The sequence below is a fragment of the Mixophyes fleayi genome, chromosome 4, assembly GCF_038048845.1.
Source record: "Mixophyes fleayi isolate aMixFle1 chromosome 4, aMixFle1.hap1, whole genome shotgun sequence".
NCBI lineage: Eukaryota > Metazoa > Chordata > Amphibia > Anura > Limnodynastidae > Mixophyes > Mixophyes fleayi.
This window is the reverse complement of record NC_134405.1, coordinates 179,600,717-179,624,482: the sequence shown is the minus strand read 5'-3', so window position 1 is coordinate 179,624,482 and position 23,766 is coordinate 179,600,717. Positions and strand designations below refer to the sequence as shown.

Genomic DNA, 23,766 nt, shown 5'->3' with positions numbered 1-23,766 from the left:
GGCCCAAATGCATGACAAGAACCTTTTTAACACCTTAAGTAGCTTGATTTGACTAGAATGCATGAGTATCCTGCACGGGTTAACTTGTATATATATATATATATATATATATATATATATATATAATGTGAGGTTCACTTTAAAGAGTTAAGTACTGCAGTGGTTACCTGGACAAATTAGTAAGTAACAATGATAACAAAAATGTGCTACTCAAAGTTAAGTTACCAATGAAGCCTAGCCGCAAACAGTAGTAGTATTTAAAAGGATGTTAGATTAAAGATTTGTGCCTCTGTCATAGACAACCATTTTATGGAAGCCATTATTGATCCAGGTAGACTTTTCCCTTCTCTTGCTGATAGTTTTATCACTGTGTTTTGCCAGAAACAATTATGGGTACAGTTTCAATCTATGTCCTCTCTCGGGAAATTCGGGACAGTTATCAGGTATGGGATTCCTGCCAAAATTGCCATCCTTGTTTCTTGTTTTATATTGCTGAATCAGACTACTAGATTCATATAGACAGGGCTACTATATGGATCTTCTGTGCCTCAAGTAAATGATGTTGGCTCCTTTAGGTTGTAGACAATTATGGTCTCTTCAATAACCAGTGGAGGTCCCCATATCGACCCCAGATTAAACAAAATGATAGTGAGAATGATAGGAAAAAGAGCTAAGGAAAATATCCAAAGAGATGCAAGCTAAACTCTGAGATCAACGTACTTCAGTGTCTGATCATACCATCCAATGTTTTTTCAGCAACAGTGGGCTCCATAGAAGACAAGCCAGGTGGACTCAACTTTTTGAAGAACAACATAAAAAAGCCAGAATGGCATTGGCTAAAATGGATATTGACAAGCCACAATGCTTCTAGGAGAATGTTCTTTGGACAAATGACTACAAACTGGAGCTTTTGGCAAGTCACATAAGCCCTATGTCCACAGGTGAAAAAATGAAACTTTCAAAGGAAAGAACACCATACCTACTGTGAACCCTGGAGGAGGCTCGGTCATATTTTGCGGCTGCTTTGCTGCATTTGGCAAGCGGTGCCTTCATTTTGTGCAGGGCACAATGAAGTCTCAAGACTATCAAGGCATTCTGGAGTGAATCATTCTGCCCAGTTGCAGGTCATGGGTCCTCCAACAGGATTATGACCCAAAACTCACAGCTAAAAGCAGCCAATAATGCATAAGAACAAAACTTTGGACTATTCGGAAGTGAACTTCTGTGAGCTCTGATCTGAATCCTATCGAACGTCTATGGAAAGAGCTGAAACATGCAATGTGGAGAAGGCACCCATTAAACCTGTGACAGCTGGAGCAGTTTGCTCAGGAAGAGTGGGCCAAACTACATGTTGACAGGTGCAAAAGTCTCACTGAGAGAAACAGAAATTGCTTGATTGCAGTGATTGCCACAAAAGGTTGTGCAACAAAATATTAGGCTAAGGGTCCAAAAATTTATGTCCATGAAAATTTTTATTTGTTTTATTATTTAAAATATTCTGCTAAATCAAAATTATTTAAAATTCAAATGCAAAGTCTGATTTCTGTTAACTATGGAATAGACAATGATGGATTACTTTTGTCAGTTTCAAGTTATTTCAGAGAAAAATATGGGTTCTTCTTTTTTCGTGGAAAGGTACCAACAAATTTTTCCATGTCTGTATGTTCTAAATGGCAAGATAGCTCATATAATATGCTGTTTAAGCAATCTTACCTATCAGAACCAATTCTTTTACCTGGCATTTTTTCTAGCAGTTCTGTCGGTTTGCAAAACTGTTGTTGATACAACTCACGCTTTGTATTCATTCTTGTGCTGGAGAATATGTACAGTATGCTGAAGGCCTACAGTGCCATTAAGTAAGTTGTGAGTCATTCAGAGAACAGCATTTGCACCTGATAATAACTGTTACTTTTTCAAATAATATTATACATAGCATCACATTTTTCATTTAATTAAACATTGTGGAAAAATGAGATGTCAGCATGCTATTTTTAAAACATGCAATCTGATTAAAACTATTGGTAATGAGACAAAGCACATTTATATCTATGATGCACAGTATAAGTGTAGGGCTCAAATTCTCTAGTTATTTAAAACACAAATTCCTCTATGATGTCTGCTCAGATGCCATCACCACTTCCTTGTGTATTGAAATTTTTTTTTAGAAAAAAAGTGTTAATTAATTTCCTCTAATGCTATTAATCCACGTACCACTGGAATTTTGCACCTCTGAAAGCATTTTCGCAGCCAAACACATGATGAGACAGCAAGGTCAATCACAATCAATAAACATCTACAACACAGTGGATTGTATTTGAGAAATGTGTAGATATTTCACAATTACAATTATAATTTATTAGACAATGCATAATAACAATACATCTCAAAAAGCTGAACCACCTGCACACACAGTTATCAAAGGCAATTATAATTTAAGGTCAACAACAAAGGGAGGGCGCGTTCCTGGTTCTTTGTAGACCGGAACATTGCTAATATTCACTTTGCTGACTGTTTGATGTCGTTCCTGTCCACTTTACTTTGAACAGTCACTGAAATGAAGGCAAAGAGCTAAATATATTGATAGGCGCATGATCTTTTGATTAATGATAGAACAATAAAAGCAGGGAAGATTACAACAATATATTCATATATACTTCCACACCTGTTCTTCATTAACATGACTATATGCAAAAGTAGAAAATGACTCATCATATTGTTTTCTTATGAATACATGATTTTGCCGTTCATATTACCAAGGTTGTATATTAATCAGCTATTGTTTTTAATGCTAAATTGGCATTGAGAATAAAGTAAGGTGATTCATTAATAGATGCAGTAAAAGTGAGAATAAATGAGACAACAGTGGCATAGAAAAAAATGGAGAAACAATTAACAGTACATTCCACATATGCAAAAGGCAGATAATACGTGGTTACTTCTATACTGAATATATGAAAATCAATAAGTAGTCCTTTAGGGACTTTAAGGCTTTATAGGTGTTTATCATTTTGAACCCATTTATTTATAACAGTAAATGTATTTAAGCCTTTTGTACGCGTGTGAGTGTGTATGTTAAAGTCGTTATAAAATATTTACATTTTTTCCTTACACAATAGCAGTTTTTTCAACAATTTAGCACAGCTTCTTGCCTCTAGCAATAGCTTGTCGGAAAGAAAACATTACAGGGTTTATCAAGTAAATCAAAGATGTACTTAGAAATGGATTTCTGTGCTGTCATCATTTGTCTAATATTTCCAGCATGTAGACCACACTGATCGGAGGTAGAGGATGAGCACTGACACAGTCACAAACTACATGGCCACTCCTTTTGTTTTCCTTCTGATAAATGAGAATATTGTTTTGTTGTGGTAAATGGGCGAAATTAATATATAGTACCTTGTTTTAATGCCAATTAAGCAGCCTCCTTATTTGCAGAAATAAAAGATGCAAGTGGCACTGTAGCGTGTGAAACCAGGTTAAATAAAATTATATGGTAATATAACAAATAACGGAGGATTAAAGAAAAACATCTCTCTGTTGTAAGGATACAGAGCTACCTCGTACCTCCTGTATCATCTTCACTGCAAAGGTTCTCAGAGGGTAACTCTTGGGATTGCGGTTGTGGTGATCTTTAAGTGGCTAGACAGATTGTAAGATAAGCTTGCTCTACATTTTTCACATGATCTTGAATAATTAATTGTATGTTTCAAAGGCACCTAAGTATTAACAGTATAGTATATACTACAATATATTAGCTCTCAGTAATAAAATGTATCTTTACTGCAAAGAAATTAAATAAAATAAAAGTGGTGATAAATTGTGCTTTAGAACAGAAAAGTTTAATTCAATATTTTTTTCCCCCTACAAACAAATAATTTTTTTTAGAGGTCAATATGTATTCTAGCTGTTGTGGTTTTCAATAATTTATCAATTGCTGAAATAATCTGTTACTACTCACTTCATAATATATTCAGGCTGGTAGAACATGCTGGTACCAAGCCATAGAAATGCAGCTTGTGCTCTTGCATGTGCCAGGCATGAGTGATTGGCAGGCATAACACTGGGCGCACACATTTGTAATGTATAGGCATTTTGCATCTGGATAAATCCAGAGCACACGCTGTGAGGTGTCCATTATAGGTCCTACTAGGTTCCTAGGTGAACCTGTGGTTCCACTGGTGCGTTTTGCTCCTGCAGATTCAAAGTGAAACGCATCAGTAGTAGCAGTGGAGCCAGTGCCCCTAGGAATTTTGGTTGAAACAAGTGCAACCCTACAATAATTACTATCATCACTCTGCTAGGATTTTGATTTCTCACTATTTCAGATTGACCCAGTAAACGACTGTTATATGAACTATCTATATCAGGTGGTCACCATAATAGTCATGTATACTATTAATTAGTACTTAGAAATCTGTATTTCTTATTATATGAGAAAAAAACATGAATGAATTATAATTGTGTTGTTGTGTTGAAACTGTAAGCAAATCTATGCTGCACATGTATTTAATTGGTCTTGACATACTTATCAATCAGTAGGGAGGCATTTCCCTGTAGCTGGCTTAAATATTATCTTGCTTTAAAATAAATGGGATAGCCTTAATGAATGTTTTACTACTACTTAGAGTACACTACTAATAAAACTTCATTTGCTAATAGCACTACAGATAATATACATTCTATTATGATGTACATTACAGGCTATAGTTTCAATAAACCCTTCAATTTTGAAAGCTTATTTATGATTCCCATGCATTATGGTCCCACTAAAAACTAGAAGTACTGTCACTGTGCCAATCAACTTTCAGAGAAAAGGATTCTTGGAGTTTTAAAAAAAAGAGGTACTGAATAAATATTGGCTGACTTGCTAACATGGTTGAAAATGACTTATTTAATCTACTGTGGGCTGCCATTGATTATGTTGTTTCTGAACTATAAACACCCCATTGCATATCTATCAGTCAAATTCATATACATTGATTGGTATTAGAAAAGCAGAATTCCACGGCACAACAGAAGCAAAAATATACACAAAAAAAAGCAGGAAATACCGCTTGAGTCACCCACGTAACAGAATAATAAAGAACTCTTTATTCCACTAAAATATTTTACAAAGAAAACACATGGAACAAATGGTGTAATTAGTTCCTTAAGACAAGGTCTTCCAGGTTAACCATAGTATAACACATGTACCGCCATAAATCTTTTGCTTTATCTCCTGTTGGAGGCATTGCCCAGTGGCACACTTAGCAACATCTCGTGGCATACCGGTGTGCCATGGCACAATGGTTGAAGAGCACTGTAGTATAGTACGACAGATGTAATCTGCATGATCAGTGAATAAAGCACCCAGTACTTTAGAGGTGAAATCTCAATCAGCCAATCAGAATTGGTTACTAACAGTCATCATCATCATCATTATCACTCATAGTCGTGTGCAAGTAATAAGTCTTTAAAAAGCATAAATGTGTTTGTATACTGGTCTGCATCAGCTTGCAATTGCACGAACATGCCCTTACTGTACACGGTCTAAATTAGAACACCCTGTCCAAGACAGGTGCAATAGGTCAGTCAGAGAAACAGCTGGGCCCAGCTGAGTCACAGCTGCAAATGTAACATACCCAACAGTTCTACTTGATGCAGTGTTCTGAGGGATCCAGAAAACCTAAAGCTTCAATTCTACAGTAACCACCTCATTACCTCTAACTTCATGCAACAGATTAGCTGTAGATATATCAGCCCATTCAAAGTACAGGAAGCACAGCTTGGCTGGGGTCTGGGTACTCCCAGGGCCGGATTAAGACACTGTAGGCCCCTGGGCTAGGGGTACTGTGAGGCCCCCATTTGTCAAGCGACGTATGCCCAATGCAATATTACTGGGGGCCCCCCAGTAATATCTGTTTTGGCATATGTCACTTGACAAATGTTTAGTTTAATATACTCACTCTGTATTTTCAAAAAACAAAAAGGATATCTATGGATTAATGTACCTTATGTATGTTCAACAATTTGTAGGAGTGCAATAGTTTGAAAGCAAATGATTTAATTAAGGTTAAAACAATGCTAACTGGTTTTAGCATAGGTAAATAATAAATGGTTGTTACAATTATAACCAGTTAGCATTGTTTTAACCTTAATAAACCACTATTTGTTTTCAAACTGTTGCACTATTGTACAGCGTGTGGGTAATAAGCACTAAGAGACCACCCAGGACCATGCACGGCCTCTTTGGAACTAGTTTCCACCACATCCAGACACTGTTAGTCTCCTAGTAGAATTTGTCATTTGTTTTCACTCCCATTAAAAAAACACTAACACAACGCCAGTAGGAACCTGGCCTGTATCTTTGTATTTTTATAAAATACAATTTTGATTAAATTAATATTGCATAGTAAGGAATATCATTTAATATATTAATGTAATCAAAGACAACATTTAGTCTTTATAATATAAACATGATATTGTTAGCACTCTCAATTTTTATTATATAATTTTTTTTTATATTATAAAACATTAAATAGTACTTTTTAAGAAATAACAACACAATTTTCATTACATTAAATGTATATTAAGGGATTTTGGTTAGGAATAACATACATGCAGGGCATACAGACACACATGACTGTACTTTATGATGTTTTTTCTTCTATATTAGAGTGCTCTGGGACCCTTCTTTGTACCAATGTCTTTCTCCTTAACATATACAACTTACTTTTCAGACATTTCAACAGGAACAGGTCTGGTTACTTCCTGTGTCCCATTGTGTCTGCTGTCTGCCTCCAACAGCTGCACAGGGAGACGCTGCTTCAAGTGCCGGGAGGGGGCTACACACTGTTCCTACCAGGGGGCGGTGATTGGAGGCAGCAGAAACCAATTAGGGAGTTGCACAGTGACATCAGTGACTCCCTAATTGGTTGCTTTTCCGGGTACCAGGGAGACAGAGGAAAAAAAAGTTTCTACAATAAGCTATACATCTTCTGGAGTGCCCAAGCACCAACGGAGCTGGTGCCCACGCTGACCCCTATACCCTCCCAAAAAAAAGAGAGGAGATGCAGTCTCTACATTGATACTGCCATGTCTGTAACGTACACACGTACAGTACAGCAGGCTGCAGTATGCCAAAGTTTTGGTCCGTGGAGGAGGGGTGCCTTCACTGACAGCGATCGCCGGCAGTATGAAAGATATATATATATAACGCTGCCGGCAGATCTTAGGGGCCCCCCAGCTGCCTGAGGCCCCTGGGCTATAGCCCATAAAGCCCTTCAGTTAATCCGGCCCTGGGTACTCCTAACAAACTGGTGTATCTTCCTTTCAGTTGCCCTGGTAACTACATTATGACCACTATAACATTGCTGTTTGCCCTGGGAATGTTTTTTTTATCATACTTGGCCTGTCCAAAGAACTTTCCTGTTAAAACTAAAGCAGTTGCACTAAGATTAATTCTGGGATTTTCTGGGGTTGTTATTGAAAGTTGTTGAAATTCTGGGGGTTGTTTAAAGTGTTACTTTTCCATTGCCACTGTAACAAAGATCGCATCATATCTTTCTTTGCCTGTGTGATTCTGAACCTATAGATACCAAGGTTACATAAAACCCATAAACAAAAAAGCCCAAACAACTTACAAGTTCCAGTGATAACAGACATTCTTGCTCAGACAGAAGTGGAGTTTTTCTAGAATTTTCAGCAACACAGCTTATTTTCGAGACCATCCTTGGAAGATATATTCTCCACCAAGAACATTGCACAGCTGTTTCCTCAGATAGCCACAATTACAAGGCATTTGGAAATGAGCACAGCACAATGCAAGGAGACAGAACAATTGAGTTAAAAGCACAGTAGATTTCAAAAAATGCTATTGTGCAATTTGTTTACTACATTATGACCTATAAGTATATCTGAGGTATAAAAGTAACCCTTTGTTTTACAACTTATCTGTAGTTCAGCTATGGTAATTGCACATGACATACCTTAATGTATGTGTCACTTATTTAATAACAAGCAATGATTACATTGCTATCACATCAATTATGAGCCCTCTGCAGACATAATGAAATGAGTGATATTGCGATAAGCAATAGAATTTCCTATTTATGGTCAGGTAACCCACTGAGTATTGTGACCTACAGCAACCCTTCTTGTCAGCTAATTGAAATGAATGTCAAGGTCACTTAATATCTTGTTTAATCCAGCTTTGAAACCACTATACATTCTAGATGACTTAAATTCACAAACTGCATTTGTTTTACTAATAATTGTTTCACATTGCAGGGTATGCTTTATTGAATACATAAAGAAATCTGAATTTAACTTTTCCTATTACGAGATGTCTGATGAAATTCACCTAAGTGACTATAAATATTTTTGGACAAGCTAACTGAAGAAAGCATGTTACTACAGATAAGCTTTGCTCAGTAACACATTGACAAGAAAGGAATTTTGTATTGTGTTTCCTAGTTTTGCCCTTCCACTGAAAAACATAAATGCTGAGACTATGAGTTTCTAAAGCTGCTGTGTTTGCATGATTACAGGAGCTGTATGGAAATAGTTCTTTGTAGAGCAGAAAGCACAGATTACCTTTTATTTTAAAGTTTACATATATATTGATAGAAAAAAAGCATGTAAGGCACATTTCAGAGTGTCATGAGTAAAGTTTGAAAGTTACTGTTATAATGTGCAATTTATTGGTAGTTTAATGTGCATTTATTGGTAGTTAATATCTTGAAAGATACAAAATGCCTATTGACTATTTGACTTTAAAGAAACTGATAAAAAACTTGCCTACCCTCCTGGAATGTCTGGGAGAATCTGGAATTTCAGGACTCCTGGGAGAAAAGGTCTCCCTCCCTCCTAGTTAAGTGGGATGGGCCATGATGACACAATTAGCTGCGAAATAAATCTTCATGGCTCCGAACCCTGCCCTGCACTTGGACGTCCCGAGGGCCTGATTATCCAATAAGCTCACTAGGTTGCAGCCTAGGGCACAAGGCTTTTAGGGGGTGCAAAATTGTGTTACGGAGAGGTATACGCTGAAATTCATTTTAAAATATAAGAGAATAGTTGTCCTTTAAATGTAAAAAGAAAAATGTAGTGAGGTTTTAATTTTGACGTATTCTCATGGTAAAGGCTGAAACTAATGAGTCAACTGTGGACGGGTGCTTGAGGATAAGTGAGTAGGAGAGACACGGATGGCAACAAGCAAAAGCATGACAGCCCCCTCCACCTCCACATCCTAACCCTCAGTACTGCTCATTCATTACTCCATTCTTCTCACAGTTCTGATTTTAATTAAAACAAAATGATTGATAAAAATTGCCATGACTCTTTCAAAAAGCCAAGTGGAGTTTCAAAAACACAGGTACATTGTGGGGAGTGGGGGCAACAAAGTTGGATTTTAATTTAATTAAGTTTGTTTGTACCTACCGTTTAGTAGACTAGGGCAGCCTGAAACCCTAAACAGGCCCTAGATCTTCCCCTTAGGTCAAAAAAATACAGCAAGCATCACTTGCAGGCTATCATTGGCCATCTAAACCGGCTGATAATACTTATTTCATTGTACCACAAGGAATGTTGAAATCTCTTAGCAACCCACAGCTATGCACAGTGGAAGCAGACAATTTGTGGACTGAACCAAATTTCATGCGGATGTCAGATATGAATTAACTAGAAATCAGTATACTGAGGCACTTTCAGTGACAAATATTCATGAAACACTATTTAATAGGGAACTGTATATGCTATTTCACTGTGAATATTGGTTCAAACCACAAAATAGTCAGTTCCACGCTGTGTGAAGGTGACAGATGAACTTTACAAAGCAAAAATAAACAATAATGCAAAACTACCATCAAAATATGTCTGATATAGTCATGTTTTGCAATGCTCAATCACATTTAATTACATGCAAGTGTTTTAAGTGATATTTTGAAAACAGTTTTCCTTTGAAATTAATTTGTAAACTTCCTGAGAACTAGTGATTTTATTGGTAAACAAAATTATGAAAACACAGGGAATTCACAAGCATTCATCCACAGGAAAATGATTCCATATGATTATACACAATAATGTTTCTCCTATGATCACCATTAGAGATGACTGTTTTCTTCCTGATCTATGATGTGTACATTCACTAACTAACACAAGAACCCAGAGGCATAGGCTCATAGAAAATTCTAATGAGATACTTCAAGTCAATGTTCAGGTTTAACCTCTTTCACACACTGATAGTTTCAAGTTATATATATATATATATATATATTTATTTTTTTATTTATTTTTTATTATTTTTTTTTTTTCATTTTTTTTCCTCTTAGCAAATGTACTTAGCTGTGGTCCATTATTAGCTCTAAAGGAGATGTCTCCTTCTTTTGCAGGAAACTGTGTGTAACATCAATTATATGGGTAAATAGGAGATTTTCCCAGAGGAGACACCATGTGACCCCTTATTGATCAATACTGCAGTGGAACGTTCTTTGCCATTGCATTGCATAATGGAAATCAGGTGTTGGCTGTCATGGTTTCAGAAGACAAATTGCTGGTATTTGAGATAAATCATAGCCTCATTCCCATCTCTATTTCTTTCTTCTCAACTAATTCAGGGCACAATTTGCAGTTTAGTTTCTTAATTAACTCTTAGCCAATACCCTTGCTAGTAAAATGTGTGCGAGAAAAGGTCTAGACAAACAAGCGGCGGAAGCAATTCTTATGACCCATCATTTCATTATTTGCAATGTATTATTTAACTTTCTAACATCACGCCAAAAATGGTTAACAATTAATATAAATAATTATGTTTCCCAGTGATTTTTTTTTTGCAGAGAAATGGAAGATTTAAGATGAGAGGAGAGAGAATAAAGACAGCCAACCAGCTGGAACATTTTAATCTCATTTCTTTTTTGTGCACCTTGGCATGCCTGAACAAGCTAAGTAATTTCTCTAGGGCTTATTGGAAGTTGTAGGCTTTTTCTTCCGTTCTTGGTTTCTTGCAACACACAATAATCCCAAGATAGCCCCTCAAGCCATGGTATAAGACTCACAAATCTTGTGCAGTATAGTATCTGATACTCATGCTCAGATACAAGCAGATGAAAAGCTGCCAGGGTTTCAACAAAGCAATGTTAACATAATACACAGTCCTGCAACAAATTTCTGATAACAGAGGGAAATGACTCCCTATATATTTATCATGATCCCAGCTTTTTGTTTCCATTCCACAGTAACTCAGTCTGTCATCGCTTCATAAGTCATAAAACTGTCAGGATTATATTTTCTAAACCTGCAAAAGTTTTATTTCCTGACAAACCGAAGGGCAACTTTTTTAGCTATACTTATCTCCAGGGGCTGTCCCAGTTTTTCTAGTATTGGACTTATTTATTACAATATATCCTTATCTATTTTTATTTATATGTTGTATAATGAAGTTACAATCTTCAGAGAAATAAGGGGAAGACAAATCTAATTTGGTCTCACCCCAATTTAAGCCCTTGTTTATCTGCTGCATGGCGAGCGCTTATGTGACACCATTGTGAGCCAGGACAGAAATGATAGTTTTCCAAAAGTAGCAAGACCCTATATTATTATATGAACAGTAATTAGACTGAGGCTGGCAGGAGCCAGTATATATTCATTCCCTCAGCCTCAAGTTTCCTGCCTATTGTGTAAACATAATAAAAATCATTGTATTTCAGATTGCATGCAGTAAGTGAAGTTACCTGAAATTATAGTATTCGAGTAGACATAGCAATTACTCACTGTACATATAACTTAAACCATTCACACACTTCACATTGGTAATCTTATTGTCACATAAACTATAATCTAACGCAGAATTTCTAAAAACACAATACTGGAAATTGTACGTATTTATGGAATGTTATAAAGTAAACCAAGGTCATGTTCCTTTCTCATGTTTATATTTAAAAGTTAAATTAAATGTTGTACCCTCTATTGTTGGGAATCAGGTGCATAACAATAGGGAGTACAGGAGGTGCTGTGACTGCAGTGCCCTGAGGTGAGAGGTGCCTGGAAACGGCAAAGTGCAATGCCCTGTCTGAGACCCCTGCTCCTGTGGAGGCTCCCACTCTGCTCTCAAAAGAGCAGAGCGGAGATCTTTCCTGTGTCGGACAAAACATGCTAAGAAGAGGCTCAATGCTATACTCTATTGAGACCAGAGCAGAGGGCCTGGGAGACAAGAACGGCATCCCCTCCCAGATTTTGATATGGGGCCCAGCACTGGTCCGGCCCTGGTGGGAATATATACTGTTACCTGTACTATAGCACCAATCAGATGTACTTAATGGAGTGAAGTGGTGGGGTTTTTCTGTGCTAATCGTTGTGAGCTTCAGACTGCGGGTTTGTAGTGAGTTAGGCACCTAATGTACGGCCAATCTAAATAGTTTCTGCATACAGTGCACACACCCTGTGCCGGCTATTTAAATTGCTAAGAAGGATTCAGTTTGGTGCGACCAGGGGCTAGAATAGGAGGTGGCAATGAATGTAAAAAGAGCATTGTCTGAGGTTAGAGGACCCCTTTAAGGAGCAAGTGAACCCACTTTCATCCTTAATAAATATGACAAACAGTTTCTTACTATATTATAAATTACACAAAATAACTGATGTATTTATAATTCATGGGATCTATACTTAAAAGGTATCTAAACAGTATACTTTTAAACATTTATGAAAAAAACATGTTTTTACAAAGTATTAATTCTTTTAAATAAAAAATGCAGTTTTATACATACTGCCTCATATGTCCTCCAGTACACCTGGCTTCTTGGTCTTATAAAGTGTGTGTATTCAGCATCATAAACTCTTAGAAAATGCTAAAACATATGGCTATGATTTAGTACAATAAATTAGATTCTGCTGGGGCCCCAGACTTTGCTCTCCCTCACTTCTGTAATGAGATGCTTATTTAGGGGAGGCATTTTCCTACAAACAGAGGCCTCTCTTAGCCACTTTTTGTATAAAATACCTGATAAGGGAGGATAATATGATGCACTCAGCTGCACAGCAAATGTAAATACAATGTCAAGAATCTCATGTTCTGATATGATATGGGAACTTTTACATATTTATTTGTGAATGTTATTAGTTTTCTATAACAGAACTTGTTATTTAGGCTTAGACCTGGGAGTCACACCAAAACCTTTATTTATTCATTTATTTATTTATGTATTTATGTAGCTATCTATTTTTCTATTTTTAATCAGCTACCAGGAGTAGGAACGTAGTTATTCTCATTTAACATTTGCTCTGCTCTTATCAGGAAAACTAGAAAATGATTGAAAATAGTTTGTTTCACAGTTACAAATTATATTGCATAAAACCAAACAACCACTAAGGGCCTATTTATTAAATGGAGAAAAGCATCTTCTTTGGGTGTTTCGCCCAGATTGCTTCTACCAATTTAACAAAGCTTACTGCGGGTGGCAGCTATCACCGAGTGTCGCCGGCGGTAACTATCACCAGGTCTCTGCGGAGAAGGCTTCCCCAATCAACAAGAACCACCACTGTCCAATCGTTATTTCCACCTTCTTTGGTGAAAATGGGTGTTTCGCCAGAGCTAGTGCTTCTACCAATTGAACAAAGCTTACTGCTGGTGGAAGCTATACAAATATCATATTTCACTGATGTATGCTACAGTTGTCTATATGTTGCAAACATATGCTGACTGTTATTGTTTTACTGGAAGAGAGCAAATCAAAGGAATAAAGTCAAGGAACTGATATGGAAGGTATAAATGCCAGACTAACAAGGTGGCTGGTTAAGCTTCAGGTCTAGACTGACAATCCACTAAGACCACACTTCTGTTATTCCCAGCCATATCCCCAATAAACCATGGCAAACCCCCCAATCAATTCGGCTATTACCCTTTGGACTAAAGTAAACTGCAACTGTTTTATGAAAATGTGATTGGTGGGGCTATGCACAAGCAAAAAAGTTGATGTTTATTTAAATATATAGTTTCACAGAAAGGCAAGAATTTGATGAGTGCTGAATGAAATGGATTGCAGGTTTAATAATATTTAAAATAGGTGGAACTATTGATAAGCAGATTTGTTGAGTTAATATATAAAATACCTCTCTAACACAGTCTTATCTTGATTATACATCGCTAGGAGAGATAATAGACAGAAAGAAGTGACAGGCACAGCAAGAATACTTAAGTAACTGGTACATCAACACTAATCCATAAAAAGAATGCTACAGGCAACACCAGCAGCCAAAAGTACATATTCACAGATAATGGAGTGTTATATTATCAGTAATGTAAACACAAATCATAGCTTTAAAAAATTATTTTGTAGTCCACAACAAATCTTCTTTGGTAAAAAAATAAAATAAATACATTTTAAATGTATAGGTTATGTTACTTGTCAGTGGGCTTTGACACTTAACCTGTTCTGAAAACTGATTCTCCCATAGTCCTCAGTTAAATTGTGGCATTTTAACATTACTATTACATACAAGATTGCTGGCAAATTCAATCCATGTTTAAGCAAATGTCATTTAATAAAACAGTATTTTTTTTACAAATATTGTCAATCACAGAAAGAATGTTGATTAAAGTTGAACATATCTTACCGAAGACATTTAAACTGAACGACACTTATGCTTCTGACACCACTATTGCAAAAAATACATTATATAGAGTTTATAAAGATATTATGCTTCATTCATGTATCATAAAGGAGTCTCATTTAGTCTACACATCCTTGTGTCTGACATAATAATGTACACAATGTTCTATATCGACTTTATTGATCCATGTATTTTGCTAATTCTGTTGCCTGTTTGGAACAGGTTATAAGAGAAACTCAAAAACATATCTTGTTGCAGAAATCTTTTCTAGAAGTACAAAATTACTGTGTATCACTAGATTATAATCACGTGTGCAAAGATGATTCCAGCACTAACAGGGGTAAATGGGTCATTAAAACAAGAAAGTGAGACAGAAAAGGCTCTTGGCAGACAAACATTTCATTTACTTTAGTACTCCTGTAACACATGCTGCTTTCAGAGCTTGGCAAAGTAAACCATTACCAGAAGCATGGATTGCATAAATTATTCTGCTTCAAGGAAATAGTCTGTTTGTCATAGACAGAGTGATGAAAACACAGGATTTTTTAGAAATAACTTACCTTAAAAAGTCTTAATATATTAGCCACCATAATGGAAACAGAACTTGCTGCAGCTCCAATCACTCCAGATATTCTGTCCGGCTTGGTAAAAATAGGTAAATCTCCATTTGCACATCTAACATCAGTAGCATCTTTTTCTATTAAAGCTTGCACAAAGGTTAAAGACTGCTCCAAAGCATAGGTATCCCTTGAGCAGGTGTCAAGTATTCGGACCCCTAAAGTAATGTTTGATAAGAGGTCCTGGTCTTTGTTTATCTGGTCTATGGCATACATCATTGCCTCAAGTCTATGGATTCCCTTCTCTTTTTTAAGATCTCCACAAGGCACCCCTCGTTCTCCTCTGGAATGAACCGGGAAGAGACCCCCAAGAATAATGTCCCCTTCGACTCGGATGGAGTGAGCATATTCCTGGCTGCCAGCTGTTCGCATTAAACTTAAAATCCAACACATCCTTATGACCAGAAACATTATGTAAGGACAAGACTTTGACTGTTTTCTTTCCAAAGCAAAGTATGCGGAAGACATACTCCCAATCCAAGAGCCAAAGCTGTATTTTATGAAGCAAAAACGTAGACCCTTTCAAATTGCACCTATTGGATGCTACCATCAGTACCCACTAAGTGACAATATAGGACTGTGTAGCAGATAAACCAGCAGTTTCTGTAGCAGCCAAAAATCTGTTATCAACACATCCAGGTCAATGTACTACATTTGCCATAGCCAATATATGGAGCATGTAAGCTACTGCATAGGTTTTAAGTCTTTCAATAATTCAATGCAAGTCAGTAGTCTTCAGTCTCTTTATTGACTCATTTGGTAAAGTCCACCTGAAAAAGAAAGAAAACAAAATATGAATAATTGCATTTGTCCTCCAGATATGCCTAATAAACTGAAATAACAGATGCAAAAGCACTCTGAATTCACCATGACTCATTTCCTGCACTGCATACCTTGTCGAATTCAGGTCAATGAGCATGAAGACAATGCTAAATGTGATTTGTACTAAAAATCAACTGTAATTTGTTTCATTACTTGAAATGAACAATCTGTGTGGCTTATATACAGTAACATTACAAAAGACAATTTGCACTATTAAATGCTAGAAAGGTCAAAAAAAGATCACTCAAATTATTCTATCCAGAAAAATATTTATCAAATAATTATCTTAAAGATGCGACTGTCACACATTAAATAGGATACAACCAAAACAAACTGGCATCTATGAAAACATCATCCCACTAATGGGAAATAAAAACAGACGAATATAACATATTCTCAGTGCCTACGTCACATGTTAAGTATGATACCATCTAATGTGGCATGACAAAGCCAATTAAAAAAAGACAATAATTATTAATCAGAATATATTAATGTCAATAAAGATATCCAATGACGCAATCCATGTAACAAAACAGCAATTTGAAATTTCACATGTTATTGTATCCAAAAACGAAGAGAAAAAAAAACAATTTAAAACAAGAATAACTTGTTGCAAAAAAGAAAAATATTAAATAATGACAAACAAAACATGACCCGCCCCTATATTCTTGTATCAACTCTCCTTTTGTATGATTTGTTTGTCATTACTTATAATCTTTTCTGTAAGACATGCTGTCCTCTTCCCATTTTTGTTGCCCATAGACTTCTCATATTCATTTTGTATTGTGATCTGTATATAGCTTTTATATCATTTGTCATTATTCATTTTTATCTAGGATGTTAGGTATGTATGTATTTATATATTACTACTGTTTTATTTGAGTGCATCTTAACAAAAGGTCCGAGTGCCCCAAAAGGTCCACAGTACCATACAGTATACAATACACTGCTGTATTTTTGCAAATGCTGTATTTGTACAAATCGCGGAATATCGGCGATTTGCAAAATAGCTCCTTAATACATTTAAAGAGCAGACATCAAAAAAACAAAATAAAACAAAGACCATACATCTATTAATTAACAAATTATAAACAGATAACTTTGGTAATGCAATAAACTTATTTACGGGACAGTGAATGAGAGTGGTGGTCATGGTGAAGTAGGCCTAGGCTCATTAAAACAGGGTTAGGGAAGTAGGCTTAGAGGGATAGAGGGTGTTGCAACAGAAGAAGGAGAACACAAGAAGAGAGAGCCTTGCTCATGAGACTTTACATCCTAAAGAGAAGGGCGCACACACAGATATGGTGGTAATGTTTGGGGGAGTGGAGGTGATAGCCGAGGCAGAGGAGTTAGGAAGAGGGCTCATAGATTTGAATATAGAAATTAGTTTAAAGGGCATACTTAAAGCCTTGGAGAGTAAAGGTTAATATGATAGAGCATGGCAGATCGTTCCATCGGTAGGGGGGCAGCCTGAGCAAAGTCCTGGAGGCGAGAGTGGGAAGAGGTAATGAGTGTGGTAGTGAGGCAGCAGTCATTTGCAGAGTGGAGGGGACAAGAAGGAGTTTTGGGGACAATTGTCACAAGCTGCAAAGTGGCTGGTCCTGGGGGCAGGGTCCAGCCACCTCAAGCATATACTACAGTGCCCCAGGCTGGGAGCGAGGGGGTTCCAGGCACTAGAAAACCCCTGCTGAGTTTGTCTATGTCTAGATCATCATCATCATTATTTATTTATATAGCGCCACTAATTCCGCAGCGCTGTACAGAGAACTCACTCACATCAGTCCCTGCCCCATTGGAGCTCACAGTCTAAATTCCCTAACACTCACACACACACACAGACACACACACACAGACAGAAACACAGACTAGGGTCAACTTGATAGCAGCCAATAAACCTACTAGTATGTTTTTGGAGTGTGAGAGGAAACCGGAGCACCCGGAGGAAACCCACGTAAACACAGGGAGAACATACAAACTCCACACAGATAAGGCCAAGGTCGGGAATCGAACTCATGACCCCAGTGCTGAGAGGCAGAAGTGCTAACCACTGAGCCACCGTGCTGCCCAGATACCCCAGGTAAGGGATATTTAATGATATTACAGTAAACTTCACTGACACAGAAGAGGATATTTCAAATTTTTATAACAAATTTATCTGCAGATCACACAACCAGTAAAAGGGGGATTAACATAATATTTCATCCTCATGCAAGACTACTATTCTTGAGATATATACACTTTAAGTTAATTTATCTTTTGATTCATTTCCTTAATGCCTGCCTTTGATACATATGCCTGATGTTAAGTTATACACATGTTTGGTCTAATTTACACTATAAAAGTCAGCTGTAAAAATAGCATATTTACACCCATATGCTGAGTGGTAGGCATTGAAAGATGGGTCCAGATCTGCACCTGTAGCATGTACCCCAGATTTATGTCAGGCATCCATACACCTATATATGCATATACAGGTCAGGTTGAAAATTTGTTAACATTTGATTTTTTAGTATTTAAAATATATTTACAGAACCCTATAACATAGGAACAATAAATGAAGAAAGCACCTATCAGTTTCAGAGGTGAATTCGCAGTCAGGTAATTACGAGCGGCTAGCTAGTGCTGGTAAGTGTCATCATCAGTGTGTATTTGTGATACAATTACACTTGTCAGGAGCAATATATTTTGCCCTCTAATAGGTAAAAGATATGACTCCTGACTAAATATGCATCTCCATGCTGCTCTGCCGCAGCCACATTTGCATGAACATACTTACTGTACTTGGCCGACATTAGACTGCTCCTCATTTCCCCTCCTCCATACTGTCTTTCCAATCTCAAGGAGGTGCACAAATCTGCATATGCATGTAACTTTTTTCCTGGGCATGCACAGTATAAATTTCACAGAATTTACACTGGGCAAATGGGCATAAGTCCAACCTGGCATCAGTTCCACAGTATGCTTGAGCTTAAATCTTCATTGTATATTAAATGGTCAATCTGCACAGAGATCTCATTCAAAGACACAGGTAGCTGATAGTAGGGACAGTAAGTAATAGTGTTGGGGACAGTTGTTGGTTAGGTTGATTGTAATAGTGTTTTAAATGAATGTTGGTTGAGCTGTGGAATATGTTGGTGATTTAAATGTGTATTGAATAATTGCTGAGAGCGGGACAAATTAGGCATCTGCAATGTCCCCACTGATACAAGGTGCCTATCAGAATACTTAGTAATGGAGACTGGAGGTAAGAGGCCTTGAAAAAGCTTCTCAGGCCGCTAGTGTCATATGAATACAAGAGATTCCTTCTTTCAAAAAGGGATATTCTCTAATGCAATTCAGTTGTTGCTCAAGGTAATCTTGGTCCACATGTGCCTAATAATAATGTTAATATTAAAATCAACTTTAAGCCATTATCAAAATTGAAATTATAACCAAAACAGAACCTTCAAACAGCATAATATTGTTCTACAATCAATTGCTCTCTCAGTAATGTTGTCACCTGTTGCTTAAGCCTTTTATTGTTCTTTATATTGTGCAGTGGCGGAACTACCATTGGTGCAGCAGGTGCAGTGCACCGGGGCCCATGGAGATAATGGGGCCCGCTGCACAGGGACCTAGCGAGCTGTGACCCCTTGTTCCCTCCTCCCTGCTTCCCTGTATCGTGGCCCACAGCTCGCTAGTTCCACCTATGATATTGTGTGTTCAATAGCTGGAGCATTGTGTTTACTTTGCTGTCTAACTAATGATACTTTGAAGATTTTAATACATTTTAAGAGGGGATGAGGTGTTTTACAATATGAAAATATAACAATACTAACAATATAGAGAATAACATTTAATAATGTTGAAAATATATGTTTTACAGTATTCATTATTCTATGAAAATGGGTAGTAACTTGGTTGGCAGTGCTGAGTGGAGAGTGGGCAGCACATAAATGTACACAATTTTACATAACTGTACACAAAATAATTTCATGCCACCAAATGTACTATACCTGAAAGGTTGGGTCTTATCATGTACCTAGCATGGTCAGGGCCAGATTAACCTGAGGTCTAACTGGGCTACAGCCGAGGGACCTCGGGCATCCAGGGGGCCCTTGAAAGTGCTCAGCAGCATTATTGATTGGTGCGGGGATGGGGGCGCCCGCGGCCCGGTCAGTGGACTACAGTGACAGGAGAACAGAGAGGTAAGCGCTTGGGGGGGGGGGGCTGGCGGCTCACAGGGGGGCCTCACGGGGGAATGGAAGTTCTCTTAGACCAGGGGCCTCCATTCCCTTAATTTGGCCCTGAGCATGCTACATATATAGAATGTTCTCACCATTAGTAGTGAGCACATAGAGTGGCACATGTACTAAATATCATCATCATCATTTATTTATTTATATAGTGCCAACATATTCCGTAGGGCTTTACAATTGGGGACAAACACAGTAAACTAATAAACAAATTGGGTAAAACAGACAAAGAGGGGAGAAGGCCCTGCTGCAAGCTTACAGTCTATGGGAAATATATGTATCCTTCTTTCCCACAATTAGATAACAAAATATTGTTATCTAATTTTTATTGAGAATATCTCTATTGTTAAAATTGTAATTACCTATATTGTTAATAAGAAAATATTGTTTTGCTTTTGCCCTTGATTTGGCATAATAATGTTCTCTCCTTGTCTTGAAGTGTTAAAGACAGTTTGTAAATGTAACTTATATTGTACAGACAATGCATGATAATATCATCCTTACTCTGTGGAAAGACAATGCAGTAATAAGCACTATGGTACCTAAAATTTCTTTTACTCAAACACGCCATTAACTGCCCTAAGGCAAGGACTATTTTGTAAGAATCTTATCTTTTCACTGTCCAAAGCAGTTAGCAACACAACTGCAGACCACAGTGTGTTTAAGTCCCTATGTCCATATGAAACCAAATGTTAACTTCATTTTATATATATACATTTTCCTCTCCATTTCAAATGTTTAACCATATTTTCTAGTCTTGTGTACAATGTATATATGACATTTATGTCTAGAGTACAAAGGATCACTTTTAATTCTAAATTATATCAAGGCTAAATTACAGATTCAAGACATACACTGCATTAAAAGAGAACTCTACAAATTTTAATTAATATTCCCCAACTAATAATTAGATATTTTTTCAAATTATTGTTGCTAACGTTTATGTTGCCTTCTGGTAGCATATTATAAAGTTGTTACTACTTGTGAGCTGCAAATTTTATGGGGCATATTCAATCAGCTTTGCGCTCCGTGATTACGCATGGCTGCACAAGTCCCGTTACCACAACATTGCAGATTTCCGTGCACACCCCATAGGGTTGCGAAGGGAAATCCGCAATGTATTGTCAATTTAAACACACAGCTGCGCGTAAGTGCAGACCGCAAAGCTAATTGAATATGCCCCTATGTGTCAACATGTATCTAGTATGCACAACGCATCACCAGGCCCAAGAACAAAATTTGGAAAGGGGATCAGTTATGCCACTTTTGCCTTCTAGGCTCCCTACTCTGCTCTCAAAAGAGCAAAGGGGGGCTCTTTTGAGCATGCTGACTCAGAAGAGGCCTTTGCTGTGCTCTTTTGAGAGACGAGCAGTGCTCTTGGGGGGAGTGGACGTCTCGGAGGAGAGGGCACCCCAGCCAATGCAAGTAAGTTTCAAATTATAGTAATCTGAGCTCTCACATCCACCTCTATTTAGTATTGCGGAACATAGCAGGTTGTATCATTGGGATTAGTTTGTTTGGTAAATTTGACCAAGCTGACCAAATATTGTATTACATATGGGCTTGTCATATACATTTCAAATCCAATCCGACTGAATCAAATTTAATCAGATATGATGGTAAATCAAGTGGTATGATCACTATTATACATGCAGTGTTGGACAGGCCCACTGCAGTCCTGAAAGAAAGGGGGCTTTCCTCCTTCCATGCTTCACCTAGGAGGGGGCAGATCTACATGGCACAGTCACTGCTACTCTTCCTGGTGACTGACTCCTCCCCAGGGACCAACCACTTCATTGTAGATGGCTCCCATCGTTTCCCCTCCTCTGGGCCTGCTGAGACTTCCAGGAGGCAGAATAGTTTCCCACATCATTCTACAGGGAAGTGTGTATTTAAAGGGTTAATATTGTTTGGGCACTAGTATATATATGCAAAGTTTTAACATACTGTGTGATTTGGGGCTGTGTGTATTTAAAGGGCTAACATTCTGTGGGAACTGGTGTGTATATATAAAAGGTTAGCACACTGTGGGGACAGGTGTTTGTGTATGTTAAGGGCTAAGATATTTTGGAGGCTGGTGTGAGTGTGTATGTAAAGAGTTAATATACTGTGAGGACTGGCTTGAGTGTATGTAAAGGGTCAATATGATGTGGGTCTATGGTGTGTGTTTATGTAAAAGGTTAATATACTGTGAGGACTAGTGCTTCCAGGTACCCCATCTGCCAAATTCGCACTCACTGCTTCCACATGGGTCAATGCTGCCAGTCATTCCATGCTGCTGCTAACCCTAGCAACATATTTATCCTCCTTTCTGCAAGACCTGCACCTCACCTGCCATATTATTGCCTACTGCACTCTAAGTTGGTCTCCATGCAACGTTTTAATAGCTGCACTGGAGACATCAGAGGATAGATGAGAGAAGATAGAAGACAGAAGAGAAAGAAGATATAAAAAGTGTCTGGAATCCTCTTTCCAGATCAGAAATAATGAATAGACTGTTTAAAATATGAAAATGAGACACATGTTACTCTTGCTTTTCTAACAATGCAAGTCTGCTTGCACTAGCTCCTCAATGCAGGGATATGTGGTTTGTAGAATTACCAGGACAGTATATCTATATATAATTTCCAAAGCAGTATATCTATGTGTACTGTATATATATATATATATATATATATATATATATATATATATATATACTGTTTCTTCGCTCCATGGCACACCAACACTATCTTGGACCCAGGGCAGAAATCATGCCCATTTTCACTTTTTATCTTTCTAATATATCTGACAGCTGAGTTCCATTATGATTAAACACCAGTCAGATGTGCTTAAATTATTATATACCAGTCAGTAGAGGGGGTTGCATGATCATATATCAGCTAGATTAGCCCATGGGAATATATGCCAGCCAGTAGAGTACTCACATGATAATACATGTGGTTAAGGTGTCATTGTGATTATATACCAACATAGTGCCCCTATAACTATATCAGTAGATGCACACATTATATTATTCCTTTCAGCAGAGTGCTCACATGATAATATACCACCCAAAGGTGTCCACAGGATGACAAATCTGCCAATAGAGTGATCACATGACTATATACCAATCACAGGTGCCTATGTGATAATTTACTAGGCTGAGATGCCAACACAATAGTATAGTAACATGAGTCATACAAAAAATACCAGCTAAAGGTACCCATATGATAATTAACCAGACAGATATATATATATATATATATATATATATATATATATATATATATATATATATATTTATAATATAAATGTCTAGTGGCGTGTGTTAGTCTGTCTGTGTGTGTGTGTGTGTAAAAAATAAAACCAAGCTGCAGCGACACCTGCTGGGCGGAGTTATACACTGACCTACTAAATTCTTAGTGTGTGTGGGAAAAAAAATTCAGAAAGGGCTGAAATTTAGTATACTAAGATGTTTTTAATTTGTTAATTTAATTTGTTAATTGTTAAAAGTGTTTATAAAGATT

The 23,766-nt window shown here is 37.2% G+C and overlaps 1 protein-coding gene across 1 annotated transcript in view; it reads right to left on the bottom strand.

Moving 5' to 3' along the window:
• GRM8 (glutamate metabotropic receptor 8) overlaps positions 1–23,766 on the bottom strand; it is a 956,579-nt gene that overhangs the window by 917,955 nt on the left and 14,858 nt on the right. The window contains exon 2 of the mRNA XM_075208924.1: positions 15,144–15,970. Coding sequence (XP_075065025.1) covers positions 15,144–15,668 — 525 coding nt within the window. The 5' untranslated portion in view covers positions 15,669–15,970. The remainder of the gene's footprint in view (positions 1–15,143; positions 15,971–23,766) is intronic.